We start from the raw sequence: 17719 nt of genomic DNA, 5'->3' as shown, positions 1-17719 counted from the left end.
ACTCATAGATGATAACATAGATGGTGGTAACGATCAATTCTTATTCTATTTCTATCCTTGTTTTATTATTCTCTTCTCTCTTTTTAGGTGTTTCATTCGCGGCACTCTGAAGATGGCGTTAATGATACAATATTTATCATATTTACTCACTACTTTACTAAACATTTGTTCAATAAAATTTATGCTTCCTCATGATACACATATATAATCAATTGTATTGCCTTTTTATGTAATGTATTAATTAAAAGTTTCATAATTTATTACTTCCAAATTTTATATATCGTATATATGTTCGTTCTTAGAATTTAACGTCATTTCAAAAAATTTTAGATATTCCGAGAATTTGATGTCATTTCTTGGGAAAATTTTTCAATCGACTATCGTATCATATTCTCCTAATACAAAGTCGAATTTTTGGATAAAAATTTTTCTTTCTTCGAGGAATTTCGATATTGATCTTTGACTAGGAACACTGGAAAAAATGGCAAAAAAGTAAGTATGTGAACATATGATTAATGTTCGTTAATTTTATTATTTGGAAATTTTCAGTATTTTGACACCATTACCGTAATATCCGGAAATTCCAAGGAATTGATCTCATTTCCAAAAACTATTAAAAATACTCTTATCAATTTAGATGAAAGAAGAATTAATTAATCTATCATCTTCTCACGAAAATAAGAATGATTAAAATAATAATATGGTAAATATCTAAATGATATCTATGTTTTTAAATATTTAAATGTTTCTAATATTTTGTAAATTTAACAAACTTTTAGTGCCACAAGGGACAGTAGCTCGAAAAAGGTAAGTATATAAAATATATACTTTTATTATTCATATTCCTTCATCCAGTATATTCCTGTGCTCCAATTTTCCTGTTATTCATATCCCCTCCATATCCATCAATCCTATACGTTTCTATACAATCCTATATATATTACGCATATTCCTATATTCCTATTATCCATATTCTTTAATTCTAAATATTCCCTAGTGTTCCTCTATTCCTATTAGCCATATTTCTCCATTCTGGTTATTCCTATGATCCTATGCTCCTATTATCCTGAATATTCCCATGTTCCTACACTCCGGTTATCCAAATTTTTCCATCCCGAATATTCCTGTGACCTATTATTCCTATTATTCTTATTCCTTAAACCTGTGTTCCTTTTCCTATTATCCGTCTTCCTTAATCCTATATATTTCCGTGTTCCTATATTAATCTTCAACCCCTTAACCCTTTAGAATTAAGAAAACTGTTGAAAAATAATTAATTAAATAGCTGTAAAAAGGTAAGTAATAAAAGGTAAGTAGAGGTAAGTATTTTAAATATTATCGAAATTTTCGAAAATTTTTGTAAATAAACATTGAAAATGTAAATAAACAGACCGAGAATGTAAATAAACATTGGAAAATGTAAATAAACAAACCGAGAATGTAAATAAACATTGCAAAATGTAAATAAACAAACCAAAGTTTGTAAACAAATCGAAATTTCAATTCCCAGGCCTTAAATTTTAGAAAATTTCGAAAATTTTTGTAAATAAACACTGAAAATGTAAATAAACAGACCGAGAATGTAAATAAACATTGGAAAATGTAAATAAACAAACCGAGAATGTAAATAAACATTGCAAAATGTAAATAAACAAACCAAAGTTTGTAAACAAATCGAAATTTCAATTCCCAGGCCTTAAATTTTAGAAAATTTCGAAAATTTTTGTAAATAAACACTGAAAATGTAAATAAACAGACCGAGAATGTAAATAAACATTGGAAAATGTAAATAAACAAACCGAGAATGTAAATAAACATTGAAAAATGTAAATAAACAAACCAAAGTTTGTAAACAAATCGAAATTTCAATTCCCAGGCCTTAAATTTTAGAAAATTTCGAAAATTTTTGTAAATAAACACTGAAAATGTAAATAAACAGACCGAGAATGTAAATAAACATTGGAAAATGTAAATAAACAAACCGAGAATGTAAATAAACATTGAAAAATGTAAATAAACAAACCAAAGTTTGTAAACAAATCGAAATTTCAATTCCCAGGCCTTAAATTTTAGAAAATTTCGAAAATTTTTGTAAATAAACACTGAAAATGTAAATAAACAGACCGAGAATGTAAATAAACATTGGAAAATGTAAATAAACAAACCGAGAATGTAAATAAACATTGAAAAATGTAAATAAACAAACCAAAGTTTGTAAACAAATCGAAATTTCAATTCCCAGGCCTTAAATTTTAGAAAATTTCGAAAATTTTTGTAAATAAACACTGAAAATGTAAATAAACAGACCGAGAATGTAAATAAACATTGGAAAATGTAAATAAACAAACCGAGAATGTAAATAAACATTGAAAAATGTAAATAAACAAACCAAAGTTTGTAAACAAATCGAAATTTCAATTCCCAGGCCTTAAATTTTAGAAAATTTCGAAAATTTTTGTAAATAAACATTGAAAATGTAAATAAACAGACCGAGAATGTAAATAAACATTGGAAAATGTAAACAAACAAACCAAGAATGTAAATAAACATTGAAAAGTGTAAATAAACAAACCAAAGTTTGTAAACAAATCGAAATTTCAATTTCCAGCCTTAAATTTTAGAAAATTTCGAAAATTTTTGTAAATAAACATTGAAAAATGTAAATAAACATTGGAAAATGTAAATAAACAAACCGAGAATGTAAATAAACATTGGAAAATGTAAATAAACAAACCGAGAATGTAAATAAACATTGCAAATGTAAATAAACAGACCGAGAATGTAAACAAACATTGAAAATGTAAATAAACAGACCAATGTTTGTATACAAACCGAAATTTTAAAGCCAGACAATTCAAAATTATACTTACCTTTTTACTTACCTTTTATATACTTACCTTACGACTTTTTTATGTTTTTTAGCATCATTTTTTAACATTTTACTTAATTCTAAAGGATTGGAAGGAATGTAGGTTTTGGAATAAATTTTTTAAATAAGAAACTCGTTCATTTATTGCAAAATAATGTTTATTGAATATAATTTACAATTAATGATACATATTTTTTAATTAACAATTGATTTAGTTACATTTGAGTTTTTTTTTAAATAAATATATAATATATAATATATATAATATATATAATATATAATATAATATAATATATTAAAAATATTCTTATTTTTTTATAGTTAAAACATTTATACTTAAATTACTTAAATCTAAAGGATTGGAAGGAATGGAGGTTTAGGAATAATGTTTTTTAAATAAAAAACTCCTCTATTTATTGAAAAATAATGTTTATTGAATATAATTTACAATTAATGATACATATTTTTTAATTAACAATTGATTTGGACTTGTACGTACTTATATTATTCTTCATAATATTAAAAAATGCTTCGGATAAAGTTGATTGGTTTCGAAAGGGCTGGTGTCCTCAATTTTTTCGTAGATGGACTCATAAAAAACTTATGAAGCTAATTTTATCCTTTTAAACAGTATCGCATATTTTTTAATATACCAATGTGAGTATCACGACGTTCTCTGTTAAAATATATAGGATTACTTATAATAAAACCATTAGTTTAAAAGATATTTAATTATTTTCTAAATTATAAATTTTATACTTATATTTTATATTTTCAATATCTGTAAAGTTATGATATACGAAATAAAAATACAAAGATATATATATATAAAATATATTTGTAACATGTGAAAACGTACTTACATTTTTATACTCACTTTTTACGTTTTCAAACTGCCATTTATTCAGAAACTATAAAAAGAATACAAAAATACATATGAAACGTGTATAAGATACATGAAAAAGTATGAAATGTATGTAAAATTATGGACATAAAAATTAGAAATACAAAAATATATATTGTAATACGTAAAAAAGAATAAATTTATACGTAAAACATGAAATGTAAAAAGATTAATTTATCTATGAAATACGTATAAAAAATATTTAGTCCACTTACCTGATAATCGCCCATGATCCATACGCTTGTCGCGCGTACACGTATCTGCAGCGTGTCGTGACCGCGCGATCACCTTTACCCCTGCCATCGTTACCCCGCCGAAAAACTAACGGGATCCAACGGGATACGCAACAATGTTCCTTACATTTCCGCAAAAAACAAACGGACAACTCCGATATCGATGTTGCCGGGTGTCTCGAAGTCACTCGAACAATTGGAGCCAACCTGTCCTCCAACCTGAGTTCCAGTTTTTCCGGATCTAATGGAGTTCTCAACTTATGTTCTCCTAATACAAAATTGAATTTTCGATCAAAATTTTCGCTCGTTCGATCCATTTGGAAAATTCTAAGAATTTGACGTCATTTCCAAAAATTTTAGAAATTCTCAGAATTCGACGTCATTTCCAAGAATTTTAGGGATTTCGAAAATTTGACGTCATTTCTTGGAAAAATTTTTCTATCGCTCAGGAAATATAGAACTTAACCTTTTATCTCGAATATCTCGTTTATTCTTCAGAATATTAAAAAATGCTTCGAATAAAAGTTGAATGGCTTCGAAAAGGTTACATTCTGGCTAATTTAATTTTTTTGTAGGTGGACTCCTAAAAAAGTTATCAACGTCAATAGTATTTTTTTAAATGGATTCATATAGTTTTTAATCCATCAGATGATGTATCGCTGTATTCTCCATAAAAAAGTATTAAGGCACATATAGTAAAAAACCATTGGTTCAAAAGATATTTAAATTAAATTTAAATATTTTTTAAACTATAAATTTTTCGCCACGTATGCCTTAATACTTTTTTACAGAGAATGCCAAGATACATCAATTGGAATATTAAAAAGTGTATACTTCTATTTAAACAAACAATATTCAGTCTTATAGATTCTTTACGCTTTTATATATAAAAAAATAAATAGCGGATGGGTGTGCGTCCCACGAAATCCTTCAACTTTTATTTGAAACATTTTTTAATATTCCCAAAAACAAGCGAGATATACCAAATAATATTAATCGGACACCTGGTGCATTATATTATGCAATTAGTCATTAAAAATAATCGAATCATTTCCAATAATAAAAATACAGTGCTCAAAGTATCCTCGAATTGATAAAAAATTTTAAAAAATGATAAAAGACCCATCAAAAGTACGAGGAAATATGTGTACTGGCAGTAGAAATCTAAATATATACATAAATTGGGAAATTTACACTTATTTGTTTTATGTTTAGTGTAATGTTACTTTTTTTAGAATCGAATTATGATATTTCCAAAAAATACAGGAATAAGAAATAAACAAAGGTATCTGTAAAATATAAAAATTGAATTAAACAGACTTTGAGATTCGTAGAATCAGTGCTATTTTCTGAATGCTGCAAATGAAATACAGAGAATAGAAAAAATAAACAGAAAATAATAAACAAAATATAAAGATAGAAAGAAAACCGATCATCGGCATCATATCTTGAATATCTAAAGAATATAATAAAAGTCTAACTAATGCCATCTTTTGAATTGTAAAAATATTTCTTTAATAATACCAAGAAATGATATTTATGCTTCTCTATTCTATAAATAATATAAAGAATGTTTTTAATAATCAAAGATGGCATTAATCTATTCTTATTCCAGCTCTATTCTTTTTTTTATTATTTGCTGTCCTTTTTTATATGTTTAATTCACAGCATTTTGAAGATAGCACTAATTTCTTAAATTTTATTTCTATCCTTTTTTGTATCTGTATTATTCTTTGTATTTTTTTATATTATATAATTTATTTTTTTATATACAAATGTACATACGTTTATACAAAGTATCTCATCTATTAGCAAAATACTGAAAAATTATGTACAATATATAAAAAGATATAAATTTTGACTCTTCTTGCTGTTAGAATATCTGAGATATCTACGAATAAAAGAAAATAAAGAAATTGAGTGAATGTTTAAAAAAGAAATGCAATACTGTTAATACATAATTTATTTGTCAACACGAATTTTCCATAAATATATCATATATCAACATTCATCATATATATAGTTTTTTTGCTTGCATAACTTGCATAATAATATTCTCTTACAGCACATACATCTTTTTCTTATCTCTTATTTTTTTTTTCTTTTTCTTAATTTTTTATTTTGTAATATAATTCTTTGTACCGATCCGAGTTGCACTCTCGAACTTAAAACACACGTTTCGCTTTCTCCTGCGAAATTTATTTTTGCAGATTGAAACCCATTTTCGGAACAATCAAAAATATCATCTTACTCCATTGCTCCTTTTTTTTTTTCTTTTCTTTTCTTCTCTAATTCGATATGTTCGGATATGTCTCGTGAAAGATACTCGTTTTATTGCCGTTTTCTCTACGCCCCTTTTTGTACTTTTAGAAACGAATCAATTTTCCTTGCAAAAATATATTTCAATCTGTAAAAATATATTTCTTTTTCGCCTCGTATCTTTTCTAAAGAACTTGGGATATCTCTTAAATTTCTACGTATCGCAATGTAATTCAACAAAAATTTCAGTTAAAAAAATCACAGTACAATGAAATACAATCTTGTCTTCAATCTCGAATTATAATAACGCAATATATTTTATAATCGTTAAAATTTTAAATGAAATTATTTAAACGCATAATGACAAAAAAAAAAAAAAGAAAGAAAGAAAAGAGAACGTTCTACGAAACATGAAAGCATACTCGTTTCTATTCTATAAATTTTTTATCATTCGCTTCCCACGCGAAAATCCCAACATCATAAATTTCTTCAGTTTCCTTACTCTCCCTCTTCTTCCTTACTTTTTCTCTCGTCTCGTTTTCTTGTTTGTTCTCACGGTTTAAAACGCGATACCGCTGCAGGTAGATACATCTTCATATATTTTAGATATACTGCTAATCGACACGCTACAACTCTCGACCAGCAAGAGTTTATTTCATATTATTTTCTCCTCGTAATCTACTATCATATATTATACGTAATATTATATATTATGCTTATATAGATTTTTTCTCTCATTTTTTTTTTTGTTTTGTTTCTTTTTCTTCTTTTTTTTTTTTTTTTCTGCATCCTCATTTTATTCAAATCGTCCTGTTCACAACACAGCGATATACATACATATGCGTGTATATGTAACACTGTCTCCCTTTTTTTTTTTTTTTTTTTGTTTTGTTTCTCTTATTCTTATATTTTATTCTCGCAACATCCAGAGGCCAGACAGTCATTTTTCACGATGATGAAAGGCAGTGCAAGTATCGAATTTACTGCGTCTTACCTTCCGGTCAGCTTTCAATTTTTACTCGAATAACATTTTTAAGCAAAATTAATAATTAATGATCTAATCTCTTTCTCTTTCTCTCTCTTTCTTATTCTTTCTTTCTCTGAAAATGCGAACGAAGAATAATATTAATTATTCAAACTCAAAATGTAAAATGTATAGAGAAATTGATTTTAGAAACAAGTATTTTCAATTTTAAATATTATCGAAACTGTTTATCATAAATTTTCTAATTAATATTCGTTACGCAAGTTTCAAAATTAAAATAATAAAAGAATTATTATTCAGAAATTGTTAAACACGATCAAATTTTCTTTTCATAATATTTCCACTTGTGAACTTTTTAAAAACACGAAAATTAATCCAAAGGAATTTCATCAATTTTCTGAAATTCTAAATGTTTGCTAAAATAAAATATACTTCACGTTACATTATTCCGAGTATTTTACTTTTACATCCATCGATTATAATCGACATCTTTTTTTTTATCGTCTATCATCTTTAACCAATCTTTTTTTTTTTATATCACGTATAATGTTCTTAAATTTCTGAAATTCTTTCCAAGATCAATCGAGAGAATTTATTCCCTCCTTAATTCATTTCTCGAGTTGATTATATCCTATATAATTCTCTGAAACAGATGTCGTTAACAATGACTGTCCCCCATCCGTTAATTAACGTTAATTAGAAATCTAACGGTACGCAACACTGGCCTAAAAAGTCTATGTACCAATCACAGCGACACAGAAAACGTTGTGGAAAACGTTTACCTAAAAACGTTCACGGCCAAACGTGATTCTATACTGCATATAATTGCGTACATTTTATAAATATACGTATGTATATGCCTGTGTATACATATTCGTTTAATTATGTACATCTACTTGTTAACATATACGACATATACAAATATCGCTTATTCGTTAATTACAACCCTTTTGAACGAGATTCCTTCTTCCTATATTTTCATTTTATTCTTCAAACATTTTCTCTCTCTCTCTCTTTCTTTCTCTCTATATATAATATACAATATATATATATATATATCGACCACTGATTGTACGATTAGGATTTGTGCCGGGCACAAACAAGCAATCACATTTAAAACGTTCCCCGCGTTCTACTCGTTACCTTCCTTCCTTCTTCCATCTTTAATTCGACTATGGAGCGGTGGTAGTGTGTTGTTTATTATAAAGTTAATTCCTTGGCTATGATATCTCTTCGCTATGATTGTTCGTCAATGTCGTTGTTAACTGTTTCAACATGGGACCCGATCGAATAGAACGCGGGGCGTGACACGTAGCGTATAGTATAAATGCTTTTGTTAGCACGCGACTAAAATTAGGCGTGTGTGTGTATAGACTCTAACTCTTCTAACCCTCGTCAAACGACTTGAAGGATGGAGGGGGGGAGGAGAGGATTAATCGACCGCTCTTATGTGACCTCGAGAGAAAAGAGAAGATATATATATATATACGTTTGTTGAGAGAATTAAATTCTGATGAGGAATTGGATTATTTGAAATCATAATTTGATATTATTATTTTATATTAGAAAATTATTCGATTCGATTAATTAATAATCCAGATAATTTTCGAAGAAAGATCACAGAGATCGCAGATATTTCCCTAACTCCGGCTGAATCCGAATCGAATCTCTTGTTAATTAGTACATTAATTCTATTTAATTATTCTCCTTCTCCTCCTTTTTTGATCTTCGATAAAATAATTCTGTTTCGCTTCGTTCGTCCGGGAATCCATCGAATTGACATGTAATTTCATCGATCCGGATTCAATCGGCCATCGATTCGATAAGTAATTATAAAGTGTATCAACCTTCAAGCTCGAGTGACGATTGCGTATAGATGCTTTTTTTTAATCATATTGATTCATTATATAATTTTCTTTCGCAATTTTTCACGACGAACGCTTTTTCGCTCCCTAAACTCTCTTAAAGCTAAATTTCTTTTTATTTTAAACATTTCATATACGATCGTTCACGATCGAAACACGTACAAATAATTGTTTAAGACTGTTGTTAAGATTGTTGTTGTATAAGTTATATCATTTTTCTGCTTAGACAGCTTAGAGTAGATCTTATCCTATCTTTCCATTTTTATTTTTTACTTTTCTTTTTTTTTTTCTTTTTTTCTTTTTCTTTTGCTTCAATTTTACAATTATCATTAAGATATATCGACTAATCGACATTGACTTCACAGGAGTAGTTTACGCATATACATCGTAATGTCTCTCGAAGATCTTCTTCTCAAGGAGAGTCTTCTTCCTTAGGGACATCAGTATTTTGTGCGCAGCGGTTCGTGACAACCTCGAGTAGTTGAGGGAGTTAATTAATCGGAAATCTCGATTATTTGACAGCGAGAAGAAAGGAAACGAAACGAAACGTTCTACGAAATATTTCGGAGGAAAAGTTATTAAGAAAAATTCTGAGAAGAAACTTTTAAGAAGAATCATCGAGAAATTCCAAAGGAATTGTAAATATTCTAAGAAAGAATTCTAAAAATTAGAAAATTAATCGAACTAAAATAAAGAGAAGTTGAATGAAGAGTTTCTAGAATGCAATGCAACGAATTTACTCGAAGGTTTCACGGTACTTAACATATACAAACTTTACAGCCATCGTGCCTACGATACATCTATCTCTAAATTGACTACTATATTATTGACTCTGTAACGATTTTCTCGCGTAAAAAATGTCTAAAATCATCCAATGAAACAAGAATTCTCGTAATTCTCGATCTATGTTCTTTTTTTTTTCTTCTTTCTTTTCTCCTTTTTTTCTTTTTTTTTCTATCTTTTTTTCGTCGCTTCTCTCGGCATTCTTTCTAGTCACGTCGATAAAAAAATATATAAAAATCCATCGTGCGAAACGATTTCGTTTCAACGGAAATATACGATCTTTTTTTTTCTTCTTCTTCTTCTTCTTTTGGCACCGAATCACCAACTAAACCGAGCAAATATCATTTCTGTAAAATAGATTTGTAATTGTTCTCTTAAGCAACACCTGCTTATATAGATTATTTTTATATATATATTTATATGTATATTATCGATATATATTTTATATTATCGCGATTATATCGTCTTATAGTTATAAATGATTTCACGTACAAACCGTATTGTCTCATCACAATATTTCGAATCGAGATTCTATGTTCGAAAGCTAATGATTAAATTTGAAATTAAAAAGTGGAAATTAAATTTATTAGAAGCAAGATTATTTTTTTGTGCACGTCACGCGTTATTAAATCTGTATAGTTATACAGCAATGATAAACCAAGAATTCTATTCGATTTAGAAAAATATTCTTATCGAGAAAATAATTTCCTGATTGTCCTATTTCATTTTTAATTTCACTTAATGACGATATATATATGTATATATTTCCTTTTGATCTCTAATTTTATTTTATCCTTTGTGTATGTAAATCGATTTAAATATTTATGAAAATACCAATGGAATTGCATGCAATAATGGGGAAAAGTTTTAGTGTCAATATAGCAATAATGGTGGATTTTTTAGCGATTATACAATTATTATACCTCGCTTTAATTAAAAGAGAGTTATTATATTTATAAGGAAATTGGTTTTTACTTGCTCTCAAGCATGATGAAGAAACTGAAGAAGAAATTTTTTAAAGAATCTGTGAAAATGAAACGCACGATTCTTCGATTTGAATCCACTATTTCCTTAAACTATTAATCCTTAATCAACGATTATAATAGCGATCTTACACTTTACACGAGAGAATTATCTTCAACAATCACATGCATCATATCTGCTGCCTTAACGATTAAAATATTTAACCTACGTGCTTACGAGCTAAGTTATTGTCCGTCTCGGAACATTTCCTAATATTATTTATTGTCTGCTCACACAGTATTGTCGGTTATTATTAAATTTTACATTATTCCTCGCTTACAACTACCTGTTGTCTGGATACTAAGGAAGACTTTTATCCTCTAACGTGTCGACGGGGGGATAAAAAGTGAGCATCTTGTTCGAGGAAGAAGAAAAAAAGAAGAAAAGAAAAAAAAAACAATCATCCGAATGTACTCGAAAGGGAGAGCAAAGCGTGTTAATTTTTCGAAGTAGCCTCAATTAGGAAAAGAGAAAAAGTGGAATTACCTATTTTTTTTTTTTTTTTTTTTTTACCTATTGAATTGGTAGAAATAAATTTTCGTCAAAAAGTTGAACTAGAGAAATGAAAATGAAATCTAGAAAAATCTTCCTTACGAAATATCTATGGAAAAAAAAATATACGTAGAAAAAACAAATTGTATTCGTGTAACAAGATAAAAAAGATTATCCTCGATGGAGGAAGACACGGATAAGAAAATGGCGTCACGAAAAAACGAGGTCGATTATTGTCCTGACCAACAATACCGCTATTCTTATCGCTTAGAAAAAGTCTAAGTCAATTAGTAAGGCTCCTAGTTTTTTCTTTTCTCGTAAACAATATACATATCAAGTACAAAGTATTTTTTTTTAAAAACTATGTTATTTTTTTCTCATCTCATCTGGGTGCGGATCAAAAAAGTGCTGGTGCAGAGTTATTGTCCCTAGAATTCAGTCAACATGTGTTTAATCTAAACGTTTAAGCCTAAGCCAGTGCGCTAATAAATTGCTACAAGCAAATGCCTCGTTATATTTATATCTTTAGATACTCTTTTTTTTTCCTCGTGCTTCGAATATATTTTTATTCCTAATAATAGTAATAATAATAATGATAAAAATATATTCGCAGTACGAGCAGAGAATTAGGATACGTAAGCTTTAAATAATAAACAAATAATTTTAGATTAATTAAAAAATTACGAGTAATTTAGATATAAATTTCCTTTTCAATTATAAAAGATCAAATAAATAATTTCGTAATTTCGTAATTTCGTAATTTCGAATATTTGATAAATAATCGATTAGAAAAATTTAATCTAAAAAAAAAAATTAAATTTTAGAAACGAATCAAATTCAATTACCACAATTCTAATACTTACATATTCTACGTTCTTACATACGTTTGTATGTTTCTCTGTCTATACTTACACACTTACACTTTACATTATAATATACAGTTAATACACGCAACGCTAAACACGTATATGTATATTATAATTTATACCTACATTAACAAACATACATCTTAATTTAATATCGTTAATTATCCTCTATATATTAATCTCTTATATAGGTACACGAAACGTTTATTATATAAGTGCACAAATGCATCTGATGCAATATTGTGCACAGAATTTCACTTACTTTTGGGTGTGCGTTTATAAAACTCGTAAAAAAGTATCCAATAATATTTTTCAATCTTTCATTTTTCTCAGAGAAAAAGAAAAGAAAAGAAAATTCTTTTAATCCTTTTAATACTTGTCTTATTTTTTAGCTGCCACAATTTCTAAATTCGTGATAGAGCAGAGAAACTTCCTCTTAATGTACAGCAAACGCACACCCCTTTGAAACGTGATTATCGACCACTTGGTGGCACGTACGCTGTTTTCCAAAAAAACAGATGGCGATAGAAAATTCTATTTTTTTTATATATATTTTTTTTTTCTCTTTTTCTCTTATTTTTTTTTATATTTTCGTCGCATCTGATGCGGAAATTTCGATCGATTTGCTTCGCTTTTTCGTCTCTAATTTCGATGAGGAAATTTGCACAGTTTCGCTTAATTTATAATTACATCGAGTTTTATCTTTAGAGTTTTTAGAAGCGGGCGTTGACTTTCTAGAAAATGGCGACGAGAGCTCGTTGTCTGAAGCTTTCTTCCTCCCTAGTATGTTTCCTCTTATTTCATACCTTTGCTTTTGCATTCTTATCTAAATTTTTTATTCGTAGGTGAGACAAGTGTTATTTAAAAATTTGATCAACGTAGACGGGGAAATTCGTCGATATCGACTCGACTAATTTGGTAAAGGTACTGCAACAACTGCGGTAGAAATGGAAATGGGATGCAAAAATTTGCGATAAATACCTTTATATATAAATCTATTGTCATAGACAAGTCTCGAAAAAGATGACGAAATATTTGTTTAAATCTATCGTCGATCAATCTCTTCTCATCATCACATGTTTTTTGCACGTATCGTCATTTCATCGGATTTATCATCGATTTAGAAAGTTTACGAGTTCGTGGTAAAAATACTCGTTGAAAGGAGAAAAGTTTTCACGTGGTTTAAACGGAATACGAATACTTTTGAAACTCGAGGCATCTATCGTGATTGAGATCGTATTGTCTTCACAGAGAAAGATAATCTTCTTCTAAACTATCACCAGTGTACATCGTTTCAAAATATATTATTCAAAAGGGAATTTGTATCAAGTGAATTACGATTATTCCTTCTTTTCTTTTTTTTTTTTTTTTGTAACAAAGTTATGAATATCCTTGGTAAGCTAACGGATCAACTCAAACAGTTTGAATAATTGCGCCTATCTAAGTATACGATCACTAATATATCCCGAAAATATTCTTCGAAGATCTATAACGTAGTTCCTACAACTGTTTCTTCTCAACTAAGCTTATTGTCGTTTAAAATTATTGTCTTAATTAAATATCTCGAATTTAATCTCTTCAGCTGGATGACCTTCTTCGATTTACCAAACGTCATCATCGTCGTCGTGATTTTTTTTTTTTTTTACCTTTCCCATGATTAACCCATACTCATTTTAGAATACTTGGCCATTTGATTCCGTATCCAGGGCACGTATTTTGGCACGTAAGCGTACACACCTGGTAATTTCGGATGGGCGCACATTATGCCCCAACTCACTATTCCACCGACGAACCATTTCTCCTTGTCTTGCTCGTCCTGGCACAACAATGGACCCCCAGAATCGCCCTGTCCGCAACAGTTTGAAGAAAAATTGAATTCTACGAATTCCAGGAATAATAATTACGCATAAAAATCCCGATCAAACTTACCTGACACGCGTCTTTTCCTCCATCCGGATATCCTGCACATATCATTCCTTCGGTGACGTTCATTTCCTTGTACGCGATCCAAAAATTGCACACTTTCCTGTTCAAGACGGGAACTTGAACTTCGTTCACAGCTAATTCGTACTCGGAGGCTATTTGGCAAACCGATCTGGTTAGAACAGATTACTAATCCTTTTAACATCTTTAGATACGTACTGTCGGTATCGTTTTTCTTGCCCCAACCGATCACGGTGCACAACGTGCCGGGTATTAATTGAGTGTTGGCCGTTGGCAGACAGACTGGCCTTAGGTGTTCGTGAAACTGAACTCGCTTTTCGAGCTGAAAATTCGTAATAATTCGAAATATACACGTTAAAACACGAAGAAAAAATGCAAAAGTCCCTTTAATTATACCTGGAAAAGAGCCACGTCGTTGTCCTGAGCGAAGCCTAAATTGTACTCTGGATGGGGTACCACTCTCTTTACCTTCAGCTTTTGGCCAAGATAAGTGTGAGAGTGCCTTCTGGTGATCCCCAACTGTATCGTCCATCCAGTTACGTCGGAGTAACTAGAAGCAAAACAAACAAAATTCCACAACTTTCTTTCCAATCCAAATCTATTATCCTTTTATTAATTTAACAATTTCTCGAGAATGAATCTTACTTTCCCACGCAGTGAGAGGCTGTCAGGACCCATTGATCAGCGATCAGAACTCCGGCACAGTAGAAGATCTGCTCGGGCCCGCCAAGAAGAGCTGCTAGGAATGGCCAATCACCAGGAGCCGACTCCACACCCCCCACGATCCTCGTTTTCGCCCTCACGTTTCCGTAAACAGTGTTTCTCCGCCCGCAAGCTTTGAATATACGAATATAAATATAAACGAAAAATTGTAATTGAAAAATTATTCGAAACGCGGCATACCATATTCCGAACACGTCAATTCCGCGGTGGGATACGCCTCCTGATCCGTAATGCATTCCTGGAATTCCTTCAGAAGATTGGTATGCTGACTCGTGTTCTCTCTTCGAGTGAGATTCATGTCTTGCGCCAACTTGTACGAAAGTGCCACCCTGGAAAAACGTACCGATACCGATTCGTGTTGTTTACCGATCGAGGACATCTCGGCGAAATTCTGCATTTCTGAGAGGCTTACGTATATCCGAGCATCGAGCAGATGGTTTTAGCGGAATTCGAATCCCAGTAAGGAATGCAAGCTGGCATAAACTTGCCCATCTCTGCGTGATAAACTTCTAACCTTCCCTCGCCCTTGTCTCCGTTTCTTTGGCTTAATCTCACTGTTGGAATATCGGTAAACAAATTTTTATCTATCTTGAACTGTAAGAAATGAGATGAAAGTTGGAAAGAAAAAGTCAAAAATTATCCAAACATTTTTCTTTTCTTTATTTTATATTAATAAAGTTGTTTTTTTCCTATTTGTTCAAACTAGTCTTACTAATCTAATTGCAACAACTGTAGTTCAATGATTAAGCTTGTCTGGCTACGATTGCTTTATTCTACTCGCCTCTTCCTTTTCTCTCGCTTATATCACTTATATTATTTGTATCACGATTTTTAAAGATAAAGTTGGACATTAAAAAAGTAATTAAAAATTTCGAATAAAGTTACTTACAAGTAATTACTTATTAAAATTGTCTGGTTATGATTGCTTTATTCTACTCGCCTCTTCCTTTTCTCGCTTAAATCACTTATATCGTTTGTATCACGATTTTCAAAGATAAAGTTGGGCATTAAAAAAGTAATTAAAAATTTCGAATAAAGTTACCTACAAGTAATTACTTATTAAAATAGCTACGAATAATATTTATTCGTAATTATTATAGTTGATTCGTTTTTTCCTACCATCATTACGTTTTGATAAATTATTGAAGTGATTTATCGAAATAACTTTATTCGTAACTTCGACTAAAATTAAATTTTGCCCCATCACCGCTTTCAAAACTTGTACACAGATCTGCCCTACTTGTACTCCTGTACATATTCCACTCGTCTGATTAACCCACTTAACTGATAAATCTTTTTTTTTTTTTTTTCGAGATTTATCTGAACCAGACATCGTAAATGTAAATTCCTGTTTACACGATTCTAAAAAAGATCGTGTCTCTCCATTCTCCGATCTTTAATATATCGAATCGTGAGAGAGAGAGAGAGGGAGAAGGAAGAAAAAAGGAAAATGATGTCTTACTTACAGCAATATCGTTCATCCTGACCCCAAGGACAGTCCATCACCCCGTCGCAGATGTGGTTGGCCGACATACATCTTTTCTCCCCGCAATGCAAGGGCGACTTGGAGACGGTGTTCTTGGCCAGGATGGGCTTCTTCACGATCTTGGTGGTGAAGGCAGGGGAGGATGAAGAGGGGGAGGAGGAGGCGGCGCACTCGCCGCATCCAATCTCGTCGCTGTGATCCTCGCAATCCAAGTGGCCGTCGCATCGCCAGTCGACCGGAATGCATCTGGTCCCATCGCATTGGAACCCGCTGGTGCATACTGTGTGTACAACACGTTCACCAAGAAACGGGTAACAAGTATCATCTTTTTCTCTTACCTACAATGCACCTTGGCTTTCTCTTAATTTCTTTTTCCCTTTATTTCTATATATACCGTCTTCTCTTCTATCTTTCCATTTTTTGGTCAAAATTTTCAAATTGCAACACGAATGAGAAAAAGAGAAGAAAAGAAAAAGAAAAGTAAAATGAATTATGGGCTTGGCTTCCATCGTTGATCCGCTTTATTATTGTAACTTTCGACTATTTTCGAACGTTCTTGCCTCTTGATAATTAATACTGAGGATCGATGAAGTTTCTTATAAATGAGTTCAATTTTATTGCGCGAGAGATTCGTTCGAAATTATTCGAATTATTATACGTATCCAATCCCAGATGAACAGTTTAAATTGGTGATACATTTAAATTGGAAATAGCAGATTCACGTCGAGTGAAAAGGAAATGGGAAGCTTTCATTTTAAAGAGAGAGAGAGAGAGAGAGAGAGAGAGAAATTTCTTCGTCTATTTGTCTTTAAGCAACCATGAATCTTTCCTTCCGCGTTTAAACATCGGTTCGCAAAACGACCAAGACCACCGTGTTCACGGCCGCTTTGATAAATGTTTATTCGCGGCGAGTATATCGCGTGACGCCAAAGCCCGAGTATATATATGCGGTCCTCCCCCCCTTCATCCCTCCTCGGAAAACGAACTCCATAAAGCAAGCCAACTGTCGAAAATCACGCGATCGTTTAATATAGATTTTGCAATTAAGATTCCATTAGCGGCGGGGGACACGCGACACGTGAATCCGCGACGTGAACTGGTGCGCGGTGATACGAATCGCGGGGGCGTTTATATTTAATAACACGGGAATTTTCTCAAAAATATAAAAATCGAACTCCGTTAACCGACGACGAAATTTCTCTTACGGCCAATAAAAGAATCTGTACTCGAGTATTCTTTTTTAATCTAACGTCAAGATATATAATCTCTCAAATATATAAATAATGG

General features: G+C 30.7%; 3 protein-coding genes across 10 annotated transcripts in view; 1 reads left to right on the top strand and 2 right to left on the bottom strand.

The window, feature by feature from the left end:
* LOC100577759 overlaps positions 1 to 3324 on the top strand; it is a 123362-nt gene extending 120038 nt beyond the window's left edge. For 2 of the 5 annotated variants that reach the window (XM_026443218.1, XM_026443216.1), the window contains exons 6-8: positions 331 to 492; positions 550 to 703; positions 780 to 1442. In XM_026443218.1, coding sequence (XP_026299003.1) covers positions 331 to 463 — 133 coding nt within the window. In that variant the 3' untranslated portion in view covers positions 464 to 492; positions 550 to 703; positions 780 to 1442. The other 3 variants (XM_026443217.1, XM_026443219.1, XM_026443220.1) reach the window with 3 other exon arrangements.
* Positions 3325 to 3339: 15 nt separating this feature from the next.
* Positions 3340 to 5000, bottom strand: LOC102654086. Of its 2 annotated transcripts, none has more exons than XM_006564464.3 (3): positions 3989 to 5000; positions 3733 to 3780; positions 3340 to 3545 (listed from the first exon to the last, which is right to left on the bottom strand). In XM_006564464.3, the coding sequence occupies exons 1-2, from the start codon at positions 4321 to 4323 to the stop codon at positions 3774 to 3776; spliced, it is 342 nt and encodes a 113-aa protein (XP_006564527.1). In that variant the 5' UTR covers positions 4324 to 5000; the 3' UTR covers positions 3340 to 3545; positions 3733 to 3773. The 2 variants fall into 2 exon arrangements, with proteins under 2 accessions (XP_006564527.1, XP_006564528.1); XM_006564465.3 differs by having other exon boundaries at positions 3747 to 3780.
* Positions 5001 to 13625: 8625 nt separating this feature from the next.
* Positions 13626 to 17719, bottom strand: part of LOC725241 — a 56015-nt gene continuing 51921 nt past the window's right edge. For all 3 annotated transcript variants that reach the window (XM_026443448.1, XM_026443449.1, XM_016914518.2), the window contains 8 exons: positions 16413 to 16712; positions 15359 to 15500; positions 15127 to 15275; positions 14869 to 15058; positions 14620 to 14773; positions 14422 to 14545; positions 14209 to 14357; positions 13626 to 14125 (listed from right to left, as the gene is read on the bottom strand). In XM_026443448.1, coding sequence (XP_026299233.1) covers positions 13937 to 14125; positions 14209 to 14357; positions 14422 to 14545; positions 14620 to 14773; positions 14869 to 15058; positions 15127 to 15275; positions 15359 to 15500; positions 16413 to 16712 — 1397 coding nt within the window. In that variant the 3' untranslated portion in view covers positions 13626 to 13936. The remainder of the gene's footprint in view (positions 14126 to 14208; positions 14358 to 14421; positions 14546 to 14619; positions 14774 to 14868; positions 15059 to 15126; positions 15276 to 15358; positions 15501 to 16412; positions 16713 to 17719) is intronic.

Source organism: Apis mellifera, linkage group LG10, assembly GCF_003254395.2.
Source record: "Apis mellifera strain DH4 linkage group LG10, Amel_HAv3.1, whole genome shotgun sequence".
Taxonomy (NCBI): domain Eukaryota; kingdom Metazoa; phylum Arthropoda; class Insecta; order Hymenoptera; family Apidae; genus Apis; species Apis mellifera.
This window is presented reverse-complemented; position numbering and strand designations above follow the sequence as displayed.

What these genes read in the sequence shown, in the direction of transcription:
- LOC102654086 (XM_006564464.3), bottom strand. Translation starts at nt 4,323, where the DNA reads ATGGATCGAACGAGCGAAAATTTTGATCGAAAATTCAATTTTGTATTA.